Below are 20,266 nucleotides of genomic sequence, written 5' to 3'. Positions count from 1 at the left end.
TATAAGTACACAGGGGCACAGGGGTGGTGGAAGGCTTTCTGCATCTAGGGGAATAATTTATTTTACATTCCAAAGAAAATCTATCCATAGAGCTTCTACTTTGGTAGCACAAGCCCCTTAAATGTAAACTTTTTTTTATAATGTAGTCCTTTCATCTTTTCCTGTGCGTAAGTTCTGCTGAAGCCAACAGATCTTTTGCCTGAGAAGAGGATTGCAAGACTGAGCCATTTACCGCTCTCAGAGCCTGATTAGATGTGGATTTGGACACTTAACATAATTGTGGGGAAAAAGAAATTGTGAAAGTATTAACCACCACTTCAATACCTTGCATGAGATTCAAAAAAAAACTAATTCAGAACTAGTTTTATATAAGATCTTCCAAATAGATTGTGATTTTTGCTAGAATGCTCGGCTACTTTGAAATTCATGAAATAGAACTAGTATTCTTAGTCTTCTCTATGTGTTGGCTATGAAAACGGAGGGGATACATAAGACTACGTGAACTGTAAGAATTTGTTTTTATAGACATAAATGCAGTTGAAAGAGTATCAGAATAGTTTTAAACTAAATAAATGAAACTGACAAGTTGTTTTTTCTAAATTCCTTTACCAATCAACTTGCCAGAATTCTCAACGCTTTTGCTCTGAATTGAACTATCAATCTGAGTTAGTTACACTTTTTTGAATGACTAACAGGCTTTTCCTGACCCCCTGAATGGTGTTATGATTTGTGAGGATGCAGATTAGCTCCAGTCAGAAAGCTGAAAATGAACTCATGGCACCACATATACAGTCCTGGAGGGGCTTTGGGAATGCAGGGGCCAGGTGGGCTGTATTCCAAAGGGCAGATCCGGCATGGAACATGCTTGTTCTCTATCTTGATTATTGATGATTGTATTCGTGACAAATAAGTGTCATATGGAATACATTCCCATCCTTTTTTTCCTATCACAGAGATACGGGGTTTAAAGCACAGCTCACTACAAAACCTCACTGAGGAACAGGAATACTTGCTACTGATACATAACAGACAAGTATTCTCACTCCTTTCCAATGAAACAAAGTTTGCATAAGGACCAACAAGAGCTCCATAATACATAGATTTATAATTCAGAGCTATAAAAAAAATCACTGATATTTGCTTCTCGAACCAAATTGGTATTTGTATTCCCATGTACATAGATTAAAATACACAGTACAACCAGCAATCACATATCTTAACAAGCAAAACAACAAAGTATATAGGCAGGCATGGACTGCATGCTTCTGTTTTTGAAGGCAGTAGGAAATTTATTTTTACATCTTCACTTATCTTAGAAACTTTCTCCTAGATGATGTATTGGCTTGTGAAGCCAATACAGAGCAGGCCAGCACAGACTTCTTTGCACGCAGTGATACAGCAGAAGCTTTATTCCTTGTGGTATTTAAACAGTATTTTGTAAACTGCAATGCAAAATACTCAAGTGCACTACCACAAGAATGTCAACAAATGTTTCAGAAAACTCTTAAATTACAGCCACAGAAACTAGAGTTATTGTGGGTGGTAAGCCATTTGGGCATTATATAAGCTCTTAATGACACACATCTTTTCAAGATGTGCCTTCATATATTTGAATTTTATTTAAACATGCATGTACTATATGTACATGTTTGAAAAATATTTTTCATAATTTTCAGTTTGCGTAATTTGTACTCCAATGAAACATCCCTTTACTATGCCATTCCTTCATCAAAGCATTCATATAAAATATGAGTGCTCCTTGTATTGCTGTTCTTTAAACACAGAAGCCATTTTGCTCTGTAATAACACAATGCATTTGGTTTGTGAAAATACACGCATAAACTTTTTATTTACAGGTACTGCATTCCATACCATGAACTCACCTAATTTTAATTATGCATCATTACCTACGTATATAGACAACAGTTTTCCCCCAACTAGTGAATACCAGCACTTCAAAAGAAGTTTTCTTTTTTTTTAAGTGAAGATAAGTTACAGCATTAAAAATAAATGAGCTATTTTTGTCAGTTGATTGGACACTGAGTACACATAATAAATCACCAAGAGAAATGTATGCTAGTCTGTGTGCTAACCTTGAGCTGCAATTTTTCTACTGCCTGCAATTCAGAAGACAATAAGATGTTTTACCCAATCAGCTGATCAGCTGAAGGAACTCAAAAGACTGAAATGGCTCAGAAATACACAGGCTTTTAGATATCAAATTACCTCTGGAACCCTCTACCCAGAAGTAACTCTAACAAAACCTATTTGAAATACAGCTTCAATATTCAAAAAAATCAATAATTTAAACCACAGGTTGAACATTTTTACTGCTTTCACTGCCGTTTTTTTGAAATGAAAATGCTAATGGCACCAAAGGGAAAGCTCCAGCCAGAAGAAATACATGTGTGCAGGCATGGGTTGGCTAGGAATGCTGGTTTGCCCACCCTCCTCTCAGTTATGTTCACATAAGATCTCTTAAAACCAAAAACTCTCATTTCCATCACTTTGAAAAATATGTTGTACTTGCCTGCATTTAATTCTTCTGTCCATGAGAGTTTAGCTATGTCAAGATGCCCCACAGTAAACATACATGCTGAATACAAATGCTACGGCCTCAATCACGCTATTAAGTCACATTGTTTTGCAACTGTCACTCGTGTCGTGATTTTCAATACTGGAATTGTAAGCTCTTGTGCAGAGACAGCAAAGCAGGAATGTGGGTGATGCTGTGTTCCAGCACCTACATCACAAGTGGGAAGCAGTCCAATGCATCCTGCAAAAAAATCAAGTACGGATGGTCTGCTGCCTGTGATAAAAGCACAGTCTCTGGCAATAATTTTTTCTTAAATTTTGTTAAAGAAAGAATGTAAGAGGATAAAAAAAAAAATACATAAAAAATAATGAAATTTACCCAAGACAGTGCTTATGTATCTCTATGTAGGCAGCTCCAAACATACAGTAAGAACAATTTTTTGTTGCAGTAGCAAAGCATTACTTTTATTAAGAGGTACACAAGAAGTTGCGAGATGGATAGTCTTTGGTTTATAGTTTTAATGCTTTATTCTCACATATGTACTCATTCTCTCCCTAAATACTTTCTCAATGTTCTCCAATCAAAGGGCTATAATGAAAAAAAAAAAAAAAAAAAAAAAAAAATGAGGTAAAGGTGCTCAAGTAAAGAAAACTATGCATTTGGATACATATGGCTTTACTGCAAAGACTAAGTTGGCATTTCCAGGTTAAAATTTCTCTTTCTAGAGAAAAAATTATAATATAACCCTTACGAATTTCCTGGCTGATAAATTTGTTCAATTTTAGTCCAAGATAGATGCAGATTTTTGCCTGGAATAAGAAATAACAACAGTATAACCATTACAAAAATGTGACACTCAAAAATGTGTACTCCAGAACTTCAGAGATGGACTCCAATATTCTGCTGTCCCTGAAGGCACAAAATTTCTCTGGATGTCAAAGAAAGAAATCCATAAGTAAGCAGAGAAATTCATCTGAGTTTAAATATAGCAGACTACAGGAAAATAAGATTTTGTTTATTTATGTGCTTGAGATCTGCATTACGCTCACGTGCAACCACCCATTCCAGTTACTCCTGGCAGGCCTTAGAAGTTCCCTCTTACACAACCAGCAGCAAGCAACTGACTTGAGAACAGTGGCCGTAGCAGCAACATAAACAGAGCACCTGGAAACTCGACATTCATCCTTTTCTTAATTTTGCAAAGCTAAGGAGGAAAAAAGTTCCTCAAGTTTGCACTGGAGTTAACAGCCTGGCTGCTGCAGATCACTCTTGTGCAAGAGCTCTGAGCATATGCATTAACAGTGCTCAGAGGAACTGCCAGCATCTCCTCGCCTTCTGGCCCAGCATAACTGGAACACCAGTATGGGCAGGTAGCATTTAAATTCCCCAGTGAGGCACTTCATATAGCATCAAGGCATGTAATTTGTTACCACCCATAATATTTGGATAGATTTAAAGAGTAGTTCCATATAGCAAGCACTGGGACTAGTTTAATCTTGAAATGCAAAGCATGGATACCTTTAGCAAGGCCTGCATTCAGAAAATAAAAGGGGTTCACTCTTTAGGCTCTTATCTGCTGCTGCAGTTACGGCCTGCAACAGAACTACAATGCTCAGCCGGAAGGACTGATAATTCTCTTGCTGTAGCCTCTGGATATTTCCTCTAACAATCCTAGCATTACTCCTATCTTGGCAGGACTGACTTTTGCTCAGCATGCTCTCAGCCATGCCCCAGTCTCACACAAACACTGAATAATGCAATCAACTGCTCAAGCTAAATCAGCTGAGAACTATAAGGCTGAGTTTCGACATATTGAAAACACTTCAATCAATGACACTTTGCTAAACCTTCTCTATGGCTTAATACACACATTAAATGAAAGGGTAGTGATCAGGAGCCTCCTGAGCCACGTGTGGAGAGAACCCGATGAGCAATGCACCAGCATGCAACACCAACAGTGCACTCGCTATGGGCTCCTCCAATCCCATTGCTTAAGCACCAGGCTTTGCCAATGGACAACAAAAATGCTTCAGGAAAGAACATGGCTGGGAAAACACTGCTTGCAGGTACTTGGGAAACATTTCCTTTTTTGATCAAGCACAGAATAATACACATATAACATAATAAGATGCACCTACAACCGCGTATGAAAGCATCAATAATTTTTGAAACATAATACATCAGAACGTTGCTAATTGCTATTTAAGAATAGCATTATTGTATTTTCTTTTTAAGATTTTAGGAGCTTTACATATGTATATTTTCTACACAATGTGAATTACCTGATGTATCCTCTATGTTTGTGCAGTTTATTACATCAGAGATCATAGTAGCATGTGCCAGAAATTCCTTCAAAAGGATGCAAAAAGGTAACAATTATCCTCTGAACTCCTTTCTCTGTCTTCAGAGAATAAAATGCATTAGCAACATATCTGTTTTCTGTCCCATGACAGACAACGAAAGCAAGTGTGATGGTTGCACTTTGTGCTTTCAGCTCCTGCAGCTGGCTGGTGAAGTGAGCTTTGTTCTGAATGTGCTGTCAGAGACAAAAAGAATAGTTTCTCTAACAGTTTTAAGAAACAATTCTTAAAAAAAAAGTACAGAAAAATGAATTGAATAGGTCTGGTTTTGCACATGTGCAGATGCATATGGAAATGCATGTAAACATCAAATACAAACCTAAAAAATGTTTTATTTGAGAGAAAATTAGGTACGTGTAGCTTCCTTGGATACTTTTGACTTGAATCAATGAACTGCACTGGTTTTATTTTGTTAAAAGAATCTCAAAACCCCATGCAGAGGAATCACAGTGTTCTGGTCTATACAAATAAACACAGAGAAGCAGCATAGCAACTATAATTATAATCCCTTCAGATGAGGGTCAAGGCCCCTTAGATTGGCCTCACTGCTTGGTCTCACATCTTATGACTACCACACTGGAAATCCTCTCAATTGCTCATGATTTTGCTTCATTGTTTTTGAAGGAAAAATCATAAGCAAAGCCACACAATATAGACGGAGCTACACAAAGGCACTGTTAACTGTGGAGGTGAAGCATGAAGATCATGGCATAAAAAAGGCTTCATTAATTCAAAGAAAGCATAATTTACACCCTTACTATTTTATTTTTTAAATATTTGTGTGGAAAGAGATATGTGTTTAACCAGCAATCCGGGTCTGGAATTCACTTTTTTTTTTTTTTTTTTTTTAGTTCCATTAAGATGACATTGTGCCTAAACAAAATATTGCACTTGCTAAAATGTAAAAAGATGGGCACCTATGAAACAGTATATTATTTCCAAGGCTGAAAGTGGATATCATACTTTCCTTTGTTCAATTGACATCAAAGCATTCTTTATGTGTGTGTGTGTGTGTGTGTGTGTGTGTGTGTGTGTGTATACACACTTGGAGATTGTTTAGGATACAGAAAAGAAGAATTATTTTCCTTAGATTTGCTAATACATAGCTCAAATTAAATCTCTGCATTATGTAAAGGCCCAATCCTATGCTGCATTTTCTTCTGATTCTGATAATTAACTTTAGAGAAGCACATATATGAAGGTACTTTTCTGAATTAAATTTAAATCACAGAGAACTGACACTTTTGCTGAATTGGTGTCTACACTCCTTTACTGTCCAGACTCTCACTGTTTAATACTCTCAGCTGTTTCTGTGGTCTTTGGGTCAGAGCCTGGAATCCAGATACTTTCATTAATTGTATTATAGTTTAGCATAACTCACACATATTTAATTCAGAACACCATTATGACCTGTTCATACTCTGTCACATCTAGGGATGGATGCAGTGACTAATGAAGATTTGGGATATCACAGATGATGGTTATGGTGGTTGGTGAGTATCCTTATTAGCAGTCATCCCTTTTCAACATCAGCGTAAAAATGGAGTATGTTCGGGACTCCACCAAACAAATCACAGTGCAGCAATTATTGCCCTAGTCAAACTATACTGTTTGGTGACGTTCTTTACACAATCACTCTGGCATTCTTTGTTCCTTAGCCAAAATTTTAAAGGAAACCACGTAACACCTAATTCTGACTAACACATGAGAAATACATGCTACTGCTTTTAGATTATTACACACTTAAATTGTATTTTATTTACAGCTTCCAGTAGCTTTCAGATAAATTTCACATCAAGCCTGCTTCCATGTAGCTGGAGAAGGCTAACAAACCCCTTGGTGCTCACATGACAACCTTTGTGCAAACGCATCCTTATTCTGTCATCTGCTGGCAGCGTGCTTCCCAGTCCTGTTCCCTGCCAGTCCTTACCAGTTTGCCAATTACACAAGCTGCTTCCCAGACATCAGACAAAAATTCCACAAGACTGCTGTGCAAGTGTACCCTAATTAACCATCAGCTTAATTAGACAATTTACTGTGTAATTAGCAGGCAATTAGTCAACACCTCTCAGATCTTATTGACTGCTGTGACAGCCTTTCTTACTCCACACATTCCAATACGCTCCCACGACCACGATCCCAGCACCATCCTGTACAACAGCAACCTTTGCAAAGGAAGGGAAATCATATTACATAACAAGGGAAATGGGAGAAAATCAATATATAGCCAGTTCATTTATCGAATTGACTTCTAGCCTAGACACTTTTTTTTTTTTTTTTTTAAACAGCAACAGCAGGTCAGCTGCTAATGAAAAAACACTGCTACAACATTACTTTATATCATTTTCATTTTTAATGTGTTTTTGTGATTTTTTGCTTGGAAATTCTTACATTCCACTGAATTATCAAAGAAGTCAGGCAAGAAGAAACTCACTGTCGGTTTACGATACGGTGGAGAACAACTAAAACGTATTCAGAGCTGCTTTTGAAAGCCATAGCTAACATAGCTAACATAGCTAACATTGTAATTCATTGTCTCATAGTCCAAGCTGTGCCAGCAAAGTCAGATAAAAGCAGATTTAGCTTTAATAATAAAAAGTCAAGATTCAACAATAATTGTGACACTAGTGTAATTCAGTAAAAATATTTCAAGTAGCATGAAATCCTTCACGCAAATCTGAAGTTGTATGCTTTTATATTACATGCTGTCAAAATGTACCATTACATGATATCATAATACATATATTAAAAGAGTATTAAAGATGTGTGATCCCTTTTCTGTAGACCAAAAATTGGATTTTGCAATTATCTGTGACAACTTATAGAGCAATAATTCCAGAGTTCATGGGATGGAGACCCTTGTCTTGAGCCGCAGTTAACTCTGCTACAAACACGTAGACAAAAATCCTACACTTTCCTTCTGAAGGATGGAGTCCTGTAAAACTACAGTTGACTATATTCTATATTTAGACAATGACAACACCTCAGCTAATGATAAGAAGCATTATTTAGTATACAGTGACATACATATTTCCACTGATAATATGTATTTTAATAAAAGAACCTCTCAGATTTTTTTAAATATAAGAGACTTCATTCTGTTTTTATAAAAACATCATCAGGAGTAAATGCAATTATATTACTGCTTTCTTAACTTCTTGTGTGGGCAAATCGAGCATTAAACATAGCCCTACCAGTTTCATTTACCAATTGGGAAATCGTGATCCGAGCTAACCTGAGCTTTTAGATGATGCATGCTGCCCACATCCCTAAGAGTACTCTGGCATAAACAAAAATCGCTTGAAAAATGATTAAGCTAAAACCCTGTAAATCCATGTGTGGAAATATATGCTATCTTGCAGACAGTTCTATCATTTCAGCTTATGTCTGCAAGCTTGTTAACATAAGCTGTGTACCTAAACACACATGTTTGAAGTTAAGGTTGTCCACAGAGAGTCAGTTTGGGACCTTATTTCTGCAGAAGCTCAAAGGCTGTATGGGATGCTTCAACTCTCTTTTTCCTGGTGCAGAAAAGTTCTCATCCAACAGCCAGGCTGCCATTTACCATGTGCAGAGCAGACCAAGAAACAACTGTAGTTGGTGCCTGGGGGAGAAGCCATAGTGTCAGAAGTAGGCCTTTCTCAACACATCTGCAGCCTGTAGTATTAGTAAGCAAAGGTGGATCCCCAACATTTGTTTTCTGTTGTTTTCAGTGAAACAATATATAAAAATAGTCTGCTATAAATCTTAATTGAGACTGAAAATTACAGGTAAAAATTCTAAATTTCAGAATTACATTTGGCAATTTCTGCCCTATGCTGAAACTGTCTTTCTGACATAAAATTACATGAAGTAGTGTCAAGATTACCAATAATCTTACAAGGGCATAAGAAATAGCTGAAGAATATTTTGTCTGGATAATATTTGATACAAGTATGTTATGTACCTGATTTTGAGAATCTTGTTTATTCAGGAAGTGATATTCAAAACCACCGAGCACTTCAGATACAGCCATCAGGAGCTGCAGATTCTTAGCAGTCTTGAAAAAAGCGTGCATGTCTGTGTTCTTTGTTTCTCTCTCTTTTGCTCAATATTTGAAAACTTTTTAAGAAGAAAGTAAATAAAGTAAGGGTAACAAAAAGCAAAGCATCTTCTTCACCATAAAAATTAATACTGGTTAGACTTTTAGTTACCTGTCAAACATTCACTCTGTTTTATTGGCTAATAGTCATGCTGTTATTAGAAAAGATGACTCCTCTTAACTACTGGTTACTTCACCAGATGACACATATTATGCAGAGGAGGAGTATTCCCTCCTAACTTACTTTTGATAAGAATTAATAGAAAGGCTTATGTAGCAAAATACAAAGTATTATAGTCTCTATCCTTTTCCAAATTTTACTAAAACTGCTTCTCAGTTGTTCTTTAAGTGTAAAATGTTTCATGAAAATACTGGTTTACTACTATAGACTTCTAAATACGAGTTGCCCAAATTTAATTGTCAAATTTAAACTGTGTTTTGATCCATTGTTGCTATAGTGTTTTAATATATTGTTTCAAAAAAGAAAAGGAAATAAAACACAAAACATCTCCAAACACCCTGTAAAAAAAGCCAAATGGATTAATGGAAAATGCATCCCAGACAACTACAGGTAAGGAATCTGTAGCCTACCAAGAACCAGCTTTAAGACATAAAATTAATTGGCCAGCTTTGTGTTACAGCCTTCAGGAAGGTATGTCATTGCTGGACAAAGGCTCTATGAAACTTATGAAATGAGCTCAAGATGCAGAAGACAAATGTTACAGCCAAGCTCACTCTGTTCCTTGAGCATCAATGAAAGGAGAAGGGAGATGCAGAAAGCAGCTTATTTCTCCACTGTAGAATTCTCTCCTTTAGCATGACTGTCAATTTACTGACACACCTGCTCACATCCCTGTGTGACAGATCCCTCCTTGCAATCCACTCATGTGTTGTCACATTGTGCTCCATACCCTGGGCTAACAGAGTTCTCCACAGAAGAGCAAACTGTGGTGCTCAATGCAGAAGAAATGTATTTCTACCCTATTTAGTGCTACATGGTTAGACATTTGTCCAAAGGTTTTTTGTTGTGGTTGTGGGTTTGTTTTTTTTTTGCTTGTTTTTTTGAACTAATTAAACTCCTTTCATTTATAAACTAATATATTATAGATTCCTGTCACCTTCTCAGATTTATAGAATGGTTTGTTTCTTTTTGCAGCAAAGTAACATATTTTCTGTATAATAGTACTCAAGTAAAATAATAATGTTGGTATTATAGCATAATACCAAAATTAAAAATAAAAAATAAATACACCCAATTTCATTTCTATGGCCTTTTACCTCCTGTGTTAAATTTTGCTAGTTATATGAAGGGATTTAAAAAAAAATGTAAAAATTGGGAAACAATAAAGACGATACTTCTTATTAACATTCCTTCAGAAATACAGAACAAAATAATGGATGTAAAGAATACATAAGAATATTTAGACCATTCATAATCATTTTAAAAATTGTAAAAACAATAAATAATTCAACCTACAGAGCTTTATATGCAAAGGAATCCTGTAAAATGCATATTTTTCACTTCAAATAATGCAGTTAATAAAAGTTGTCTGATGTTATTTAGTAAGAAGGCAAACAGTCCTTTTTATATTTGACATTAACAATCTGATCATTTGTCTCCCCAAAGAAAGCCCATACAGCTTTCATACAGACCACACAATAAAGAATAGTAATATTTCTGTTTACTGAGATATCAACTGGCATTTCGTTGCAAGTCAATGGTCTATCTTTGCTACAGCATACTAGACCTCAATCTGGCACCTACAAATGTCAAGAGTATAAAAAAAAAATAGGTTGGAAATCAAAAGCATGTTCTAAATTTCTAAAAAACGAAACAAAGTTCACCTAAACATATTTGCTGCAGAAATCAGTACAATATTCAGCTGTCAATCTCAAAAAACAATGAGGGAGCGATGCTGTCAGTAGGACAGGATAATAACATTTCAAGCAGATGTTCAGGCAAGGCTCTAATTCTCACTGAACTCCCTTGGTAAGCATTTAATTTCTTTATCATATGCAAGCTAGGCAAATTGTACTTCATCAAAACTGTATTGTGAAATATTAATATTTCATATTATAGAAAAACTCCATAGAATAACCTTTGTCATATTAAGAACATCAGAATTTCAAATGTCATGGTTCTGCATTTTAATGCATCTTAAACAGCATTTTGGCTTGCCACCATAAATTATAACTAGTTTAATCTAAATTACTATGCTGTAATATCATACAAAAATATACATTTTTAAAATACAGATTCACTTCTGTGAACTACTACTGTTATGGAAAACAATATGTCATTGTTTCATTATTTTTTACCACTTTCAATTATAAAGTGAGGTGCACATAGTGCAAATATATTGAGATAACTGGTTGATGGCAGAATCTGCATATTCAAATAATAGCATATAGATATGCTATATATCCTGTGTAAATTAATGAATTCTCTACCAGGAATGGTTTTCATTTAGAAATGGTTCTGAAAATATATTGCAAATTCTGCTTCAGTGATTGGTATAAACATATATTATGACTAGAAAGTTTTCTCTGCTATGGGTTCATTCAAACATAATCTAGTTTTAATTGTAGCTTTGTTTTTAAGATCATCCATGCAATTTGCTTCATATACAATGAAAATACATTAAAGATTAGAAATGAAGTTAGTCTGCATGTTGATTTCTGCCTGTTCTCATAATAAAGGCAACTGCTTCCACATTATTGAAAGCGACAGCATCACAAATCAATGCATGTCACAGCAGAATAAAGACAGATGTATCTGATTAATCAGAATTAAATTTTACAAGTGAAGGAAGCATCTAAAAATCAAAGCAAATATTGCTGTTATCCCATGCTTTTTCCTCTTTCTAAGCAGCCCATACAGTGCACTGAGAGAACGACAAAGCTGGAGTTGAGTTGATAAAACCCAATTTCTTATATAAATTCAGAGTGGTAGTGGAAATGTCTAGAGAAAAGACATGCACAGTTCATATAATCCCTGGCTTGTTTTGATACTGTGTTTGTACAAACTTTCTGATTAAAGGTTTTAATGCAAATTTTATGTACTAAACAGTATTCAATAATAAATTCTAAGTAAATAAACCAGCTCAATACAACAATTCTACTAAAAAACCTCCCACTTGTCGTTACTTGTTTAATTAACACAATATTTCTCATTCTGCAGGTAGTTTTGTGTTCTTCTAAGTTCTAAAAGAGGTAATGATTGATACTCATTTCTTTGCGGACTCTATAATATGCAGCTCCTCCATTCCCATTCAATAGCTTGCCGACAGAATTTACAAATAATAGTTTGTAGCAGAGTTATCTGAATAAGACAGAAGCTCTGTTTGAACCAAAAGAGCAACGAGTTACTGATTCTACACCGAAAGAGTGAAGAAGAAGGTGGGTGTAAAGGGGCATTTTTATTCTACAGTTTTTCTTGCCTAGTGATAGTCCATGTTAAAAGCAGCTATTTTAATTTCTGGAATAAATCAAATCTACTCAGTATTAATGGTGCTATGCATATATGATTGCTTTCATAAATACAGTTCTGCAAATCATGAATCATGACTCCATCCTCTTCTAAAACATATAGACACATACAGGTATAGTACCATGTAATTAATATTTATATTACACTGTAATATCCACTATTTTCTAAAATATTCCCTATGTTATATATCCCCCACATATATACGTATATATATACACACCAAAGCTATGCACTTAAAGACTTACATATGTACACTGAAGACATTTCATGTTTCTCATTAGCATTTTTTCTTAATTTAATATTTCAACAATAGCATATCAGTTCTTAGGAACAAATATTTGTTGAATCAGAGGTGAAATCCTTACCCTGCAAACAGGTTGTCATGAAGGCAATTATGCAGCAAAGTGTGGGGGTTTTTGAAAAGGGAGTGAGCACAGCATGAAACAGTGCTATACTGACACCCTCTATGGCAACATGTTATGCTTTCAAGAAGAGGTCAAGACAGATAATGGTTGGGAAAACTTGGGAAGTAAATTATGGTCCACTAGTTACTATTACTCAGTTGCTATCCAACAGTTGGCTGATATAAGAATGTACAGCCTGTCTTGGGCTGCAGGTACCCCAGCCTACCGTTTTACAAGACTTTAATGTGCTAGGCAATGAAGGAGGAAAAAGAAGCTTATGTGACATGATCCTTATGAGAATCACTCCTCTCCTTTTTATCTCCTTCCTTGGACATCCTTCTTCCATATTTCATCTTGCCTTTCTCTCTGATTTTATTCCATCACACTGTACTTAACGCATGTGTTTCAGCTGTATATGCTTTTCAGTAGTCAAATGTCATTCCGATTTACCTCTCATCAGCCACTTTTGCTGAAGTGCCAAAGGAATAGGGAAGTCATTGGTTTTCCTATCAGTGACTGAACATGGTGGTGAATTCAGCAGTCAGTCCTAGAAGAGGGAGTGTTTCTATTGCTGCTAAGCTCCCACTGTTGCACAAGCAGTTAAACCTAGCCAGGACACATTAAACAAGGAGACAACAGGGATAAAAGCAAAATTGATTGTACCACGTACAACCAAGGCTGAAGTAGAAAAGCTTCAGTTGTCAAAAGCTGTCAAGCAAGCCCCCTTTCTCCCAGAAACTCTTCTTCACTTCAGGAAACCTTTGTTTCTGGCCTTTCTTCACAGTCAGCTTTTACTAGCTTGGAAGGAGAGTGAAATCAGAAATCTCTGCTTCCACAGGTACTGCAGCCCATGAGAACGTACTGTTCCCTTCTAAACAATGCGTAGGATTTGTGTCTGCGCAAGCAAAGCTACGTGGTTTTTGGTTGTTTGTTTTTTAAAAAAGGACATTATGCCAGCTTACATTAATCAAAAATCTATTCCAATTATTTGTTTCAGCATTAAGTCAACAGAGCAGTCTTTGTGTAGTATTTGTTGTTCAAAGAATAACTGCTGTATCTCACTGTGCATTTCTTCTCATTTGAAATATTTATTTTTTTATTTATTTTTGTAGCATTAATTTTCATGATGCTACTATAAACCAAGCAGTTTTATGTCTTCAGCACCTTCCAGCCAAGCATCTCAAATCATTACAAATACTAAGGCTTTACTGCGATAGGAAGACTATTAAGACTACTGGGAACACTACAGTGGTAGAAAAACTTGTTAGTATTTGCATGGAACAGTGTTACTGCACACTGCAACATACAATTCAAGACATCACTTCACTTGAAAGATCTTCTTTGGAATGATACCTCCAGAGCCCGGCATCCAGGGGCACTGGATTTCAACCACTGATTCTGAAAGGATTCTGAGAATCTGCTATTTATTGGACTACCACAATCACTTCCTACAATTGCTTCCTTCTTTCTTTCTGAACTACTACTCAAATCAGTAACCAGACAGTATCTGTTTAGCTCTCGAAATACCCAGCAATCAATGTGTCGTCTGAGAGAACTGCAAGCATATCAGCAATAACATTGGTTAATACATAAATCTCAGGACTGAAGTTATCTTCAGTCTGGGCACTGAATAATTACAGCTGACAGTATGTTATGCACATAAGTCAGTTATAAACATACTTGAATGACATTTATGTCCTGAAAAGTGTTTTAATAAGAAATCCTGTGAAGTAGACTAGAATCTCCATTGCAATCTGTAGGAACGCTGACTTCCTTGGAATACTTCTAGCGTGAGAAGAAGCTACTCTGACATCTTTTACAGTCTGCTCTAGTAACACAGTCCTTTGTCCTTATAATTTCCTCATGTTGGAAAGCTACCTGCTGAGGTAGCAGAGCAAAAAAATCTACCTTTTCTCTCCTGCTAAGGTCTCCATCCACCAATCCTCTTTTACATCTCATACCTGAACAAAGAATAAAAGTCTCTTCCTTCCAAATACATCTCAAAAGCTCTCTTCACTCCACGATACCCTTTGTCACTAATTGACAATGCATTACCACCATTCACACTATTACTCAGACTTTACCTTTGATATTCTTCCTTCCAACATCAGCCAGACTGTATCTATGCCCCAGCCAAAATCTCATTTATTTCCTCTGCAATACATTTCTCAAAATCGCCCTTTTCTTTCACAGTCTAAACTTCTTGCTCAGAATCTCACTTTGCTATTTTGAATACCGTAACAGAAAACTGACTGCAAACACAAATCATAGATCAAACTATCCTTTACCCACTTCAAATTAACACAAAATACTTTGTGTTAACTTTGTGTGAGAATTTGTTTTAGGTGCCACACTGAGCCAAAGTCTTCAAGAATTTAATTCCTTCCTCTTCTGCTACATCTTACTGAAACTTTGTCTCTGAGCTACAAACCTCCAGCAGAACTCCTTGCTTCTCTACAGGCTTGTTTTACAGTGCCTCCATCTTCCTCATCCACTCAGCCTGAAGCTCACGCCTGCATTATTAAATTGCAATTGGAATTCAGTTTCAATGGCTTATCTTGGCAGTCCTTGGCAAAGAAGCAGCCTTTCAGGAGTTGCTTGATAAAGCTGTCATTCACTTCCTCTGAATTCTGATCCCTCACAGAAAACAATTCCTCTGCAATGTTTATGACAGTACCACTACTGTTATTAGCTCGCTAATATTAAAAATGTTGTTGAGTAAAAGGGAAGAAATGCATATTTTAATAGCAAAAACAAACAAACAAACAACAACAACAAAAAGAAAACAAAAAAACACCCTAAAAACAAATCACAAACAGAAATTGTTTTCCCTTTACACTGCAGTGTTGGAACCTTCAAGATAATTTGACTTACATGATGCACTGTTTCCCTCCTTATCCTTACAGCCTAGATTGTGAAACTTCCAAAAGATTTAGACCTTTTTCAAATATACAGAAAAATAGTCATGTGCTAAATATGACTTGAATTATGTTTTTACCTTGTCCAGGGAGAATGTTTTAGTGACAGCAAAGCCCCATCCAGCTTCAAAAGCTCTTCGAATCATTGAGGAACTAGTAGCAGGAGTTGCACTGGCAATGCCAAAAGGATTTGGAAACTTCAGTCCAGCCATTAATACACTGATGTCTACTAAATCTACAGGAGTATAGAAGAGTGGTAGTTCTGGAGTAGTAGAAACTGCAGCACCATATAAGGACTGTAAAAAAGAAAAATATTTTTTGCTGATTCATTTTTATATAATTTACTGTTAACCTTGATAAGAGTTAAAAATAGTAATCATCATCATTCATACATAATAACCAAATTTCAACTACTCTATTTTATATTCAAGTATTGCAAATCAGCAAAATATACTAATCACTTGCACGTGGAACATCTTCTGTCCAAATAGCCCTTATGCTGAAATATTATGTCACATGAAAGTAACAGAACCGTAATAATGAAACAGTTATTTCATATCCTCTACTGCCAGCCTGGTTCAATCCAGAGGTTTATTGTTGTTGTTTTTTTTTCACCATTCAGAATGGCCGGTTCTGTTCCCTACAGAATCAGTAATAGTGAGAATTAAAAAGCAAAAAAAAAAAAAAAAAAAAAAAAAAAAAAAAAAAGGTTCCTTATGGAGTCAGGAGTTGAATTCAAGGATCCTTGTGGATCTCTGCCAACTCAGGGTATTCTATATCCAATGTACAGATTTGTGGAAAACAAGGGAAAGAATCCACAGGCAAGATCACTTTGTAGGCTGTCAATCTGACTCAGCATACTTGGACTTCATGCACTTTCCTCCAGCCCCTATTTAAGATTTTATTTAATCTATGCCTTGGGATACATATCAAAATATGCAAATCTACTACCAAACGTGAATACTTCAAGTGAAAAAAATTAGACTCTGATTCAAGATCAAAGAAGAACATATACTTTATGCCTGTGACACCACAGTCACTTTTGTTTTCAGTTTTAAAGGTGGCATTTTCTCTGGAGAGTCAAAGTGAAATGCTTTCAATGTAAATGTTGCATTTAATATTGCAAAAATTGTACAGAGAAAATCTTCCATGTACAGATGCTGAACAGCATCCTAATCAGGCTGCAGGAGGCAGAATTAAAATCTTTACTCACTTAGAAGTTGGAGCTGATATAACCACAACAAAAAAAGGCAGATATTTTTAGTACATAGAAAATCCCCACACAGCTTATGTTTCTAGGAAAACTCACCACAAGATCAGCAAAGTAAGACAAGAAGTAACAAACACTGTAACAGCATTTGTTAGTGTTTTCTGTAGCAGTGAAAAGCCTCAACTACTTAAGAATTGCTACCTCTGTGTTTTTTGTTGTTACTTATTTACCCCTCTTCATCCATGAAAAGTAATAAGCAGGAAGAGAATTAAGTTTCTTCCATTGTTTTGCTTGATTTTTGTTTTAGCATCTTTTGTTCATCAGACTGTTACCAATCTTGACAGTTAATTTGTTGGTTTTGCCTCAGAAATGCCTGGATTCTTGTCTCAGATTCTGACCTTAGATTTCCTTGGGCAGAGAGTACCCATCTGTGGGTCAAATCTTCCAATGGCATTAAAAGCCACTATGAAAAGTAGTGAGATTACTCTAATCTAAATGATGTCAACCTGCACATATCCTCACTGGTGCCCATTTTGTAAAAAGCTAATTTTTGCATAACCCTACCACTTGGGATCCACTCCCTTCAGTACCATGACCACTACTCCCAGGCAGCAGCTGATGTAGTCACTTTATGATCCTCCTGGATCACAAAACAGATATAGGAGCATGGTAGCACTTTTTTCTGTTATATATTTGCAAGCTGCGATACCTGCTGAAACCAACATCAATATATTGAATTCTTACACTGAACTCTGAATTTGATTCTGGCAGAATGACAGCTAAGAGACTTATGGAAAAGCTTTTGGCCAACTCCCCTGTATTTGCACATTTGAGCAATAAACCCAATTTTCCATTTTGAAAGCAGTCATTTGTTAATTTATTATTATTATTTGTATCCAGAACTGTACACATGTTCTGTGTGGGTATATTTCAGTGGATGATTCACAAATTACTCCATCATTGTATAACTGTAAATATTGATTGCCATAGAGAGATACACAGATAAATAGGTGAAGTGCTTAAGTTACATTGTACCATTTCTTTTCCCAAGCAGGACAGTATAATCTCTAAAGCTGCTCTCAGCTAAAAGGAGTGTTACATGAAAGCAAATCCTAACTAGCAACCTGAGATGAGCATTCTGTGATAAAACAAAATAAATACAATGCAATAGATGCATAAATAAACAAAAATATCTACTAAAGAAGAGAAAGACTTGAGTGAGATGACTGAATTTAGCCATGCAAAAATAGGCCTTTCCTCCTGCATGTAAATTGGTCACAAGCCACTTGCCCAAACATTTCAAACAGGCCTATTCTTCCCGCTGAACTATCCTCATGAAGAGCAAAACCACCAGCAATTTCATCAAGGATCACTGAAGAACCTCAAAATGTGCCTATTTGTTTGTGTTGGGGTGGCCTGAGTCTGCCCAGGTAGCAGAACAGGAGAAAAAAAAAAAAATATGAATCCAGGTCTTCAAAAACAAACAGAGACAGGATGCAGCTGGAGGTTCAGTAGCCAGTAGCTTTATATCCCTGCAGATTTATCTTCCTTCATCCTATCACTTCACTTTTAGCTCTATTTATTTTTGCTGTTTTTTCCTCTCAGCACAGTGCTTATAAAAGAAATAAATTTAGTAAGCCCTGATGTGTTGTTTTCTACAAAGCAAAACTTTTGGCAAACTATAATGTTTTATAGGTTCCTGAAAGCAAAATAATCTTTATAATGAAGGATTTCCCTGACAACGCAAAACAAATAGGAAAAGAAAGCCTGCAGGCAAGAGTTTATTTATAATAACTCTTCCCTTGATTTTTAAAAGCAGAGGACAAAGAGCGTGGCTCACTCTTCCTCTAATTTGATGCCAACCAGCAAAGCTAACAATATTGCAGGTACTTATTTTATTGTTTCAGTCTTGGCAATTTTTTGGACACTGCAAGAGCGTGGTAAAAAAATCCCCAGCACACAGTGTGCAGTGTCCCTGCCCTGCTCTAACCAGGATATGCCCAGAGGCAAAAGCAGCACAGCCTGTAGTGCTGAGCGTTAAACCTGATAGAATTTGTGACATTCATTTTCTTTAGATGGAGAAAATTCTTAACCACAGTGATATGGTCTAACTCCATTTTTGTGCCGTTAACAAAGACAGACTATGAGTGTGAGTAGTTGTATTACTGGTATTTTTCACAGAGAGTCTTCTCTACAAACCCTACTGCTTGAGAGTTTTTTTGAATACTTTCATCTCATTCCTGTTTTCGCTCTCTTTTTAAGTCTGATCTTAAAACACAGCTTTTCTCCCTTACTTGTATGTCTTCCAACCTTTTTCCACTTATCTGTTACATGAATTTGTTTTATACACCTTGGCTTTATGAAAGATGTTTATGTTATTTTACAAAAAAATCACAGAATGATTGGAAGGATGCCTGGAGACGATCTAGTCCAACATCCTTGCTCAAAGAGAGTCACCTTGAGCAGGTTGCTCAGGGCTCTGTCCAGTCAGGGATTTTCTAATGCTCCTTTCAGGCTTTCTCTTTCTGGAACAGACATATTTCTTAGTCAATAGTAATGCAGTTAAAATACCAGGTTCCCTGCACGTGCACTGTGTCCAACTTTTTGAAAATGTTTTCTTACTTGTCTCCATGCTAGTGTTTTACATGGTGTTTTACAAGACAAGGGACATTCATCTCTTTTCTTTCAGTTCTCGTGAATAGAAGCAGACAGTATAATTAACAGCTTCAAAGACAAGTTTCCTGGGAAACACCCATCTCTGGTATCGATTATGAAATAAGGTACTTTCTTACATGCTTGCATGTACATTCTTACATGAGAAATATATGAGAAGGGTCAACTTTCAGAAAAGAATCAACAGCTATACTCTTCAGATTTATATTTTTGACAGCATAGATAAATAAATATAATGATAAGTACACAATACTGGTTCAGAGTTGCACAGAACACAAAGATGTGTTCAAAATTCATATTTCACCTAAGTGAAGTACAATTTATATCAGATGGGATCTGGTCCTCTATTCTTTAAGTGCAGAGTGTACATGGCAGTCTCAAAATGTGAAAGATACTGGTCACACTGGGCCAGTAAACATATCAAACAAATAAGCAAAGAGATTTAAATTATATTAAAAAAAAAAAAAAAAAAAAAAAGGCTAATTGTGGAAAAGAGTGGGAAAATCACTTTGTTAGAAGAATTTTAGTGAGAATAAGATGTCATATTGACAGCCAAATATAGGAAAATGCTTCTTAGGTAAGTGTATAAGTGGG

General features: G+C 36.0%; 1 protein-coding gene across 1 annotated transcript in view; it reads right to left on the bottom strand.

The window, feature by feature from the left end:
* DPYD (dihydropyrimidine dehydrogenase) overlaps window positions 1-20,266 on the bottom strand; it is a 317,439-nt gene that overhangs the window by 138,271 nt on the left and 158,902 nt on the right. The window contains exon 13 of the mRNA XM_085231702.1: window positions 15,870-16,085. Within this exon, the coding sequence (XP_085087828.1) occupies window positions 15,870-16,085 (216 nt within the window). The remainder of the gene's footprint in view (window positions 1-15,869; window positions 16,086-20,266) is intronic.

This window comes from Meleagris gallopavo, chromosome 10 (assembly GCF_905368555.1).
Source record: "Meleagris gallopavo chromosome 10, MGAL_WU_HG_1.1, whole genome shotgun sequence".
Classification (NCBI taxonomy): Eukaryota; Metazoa; Chordata; class Aves; order Galliformes; family Phasianidae; genus Meleagris; species Meleagris gallopavo.
This window is presented reverse-complemented; position numbering and strand designations above follow the sequence as displayed.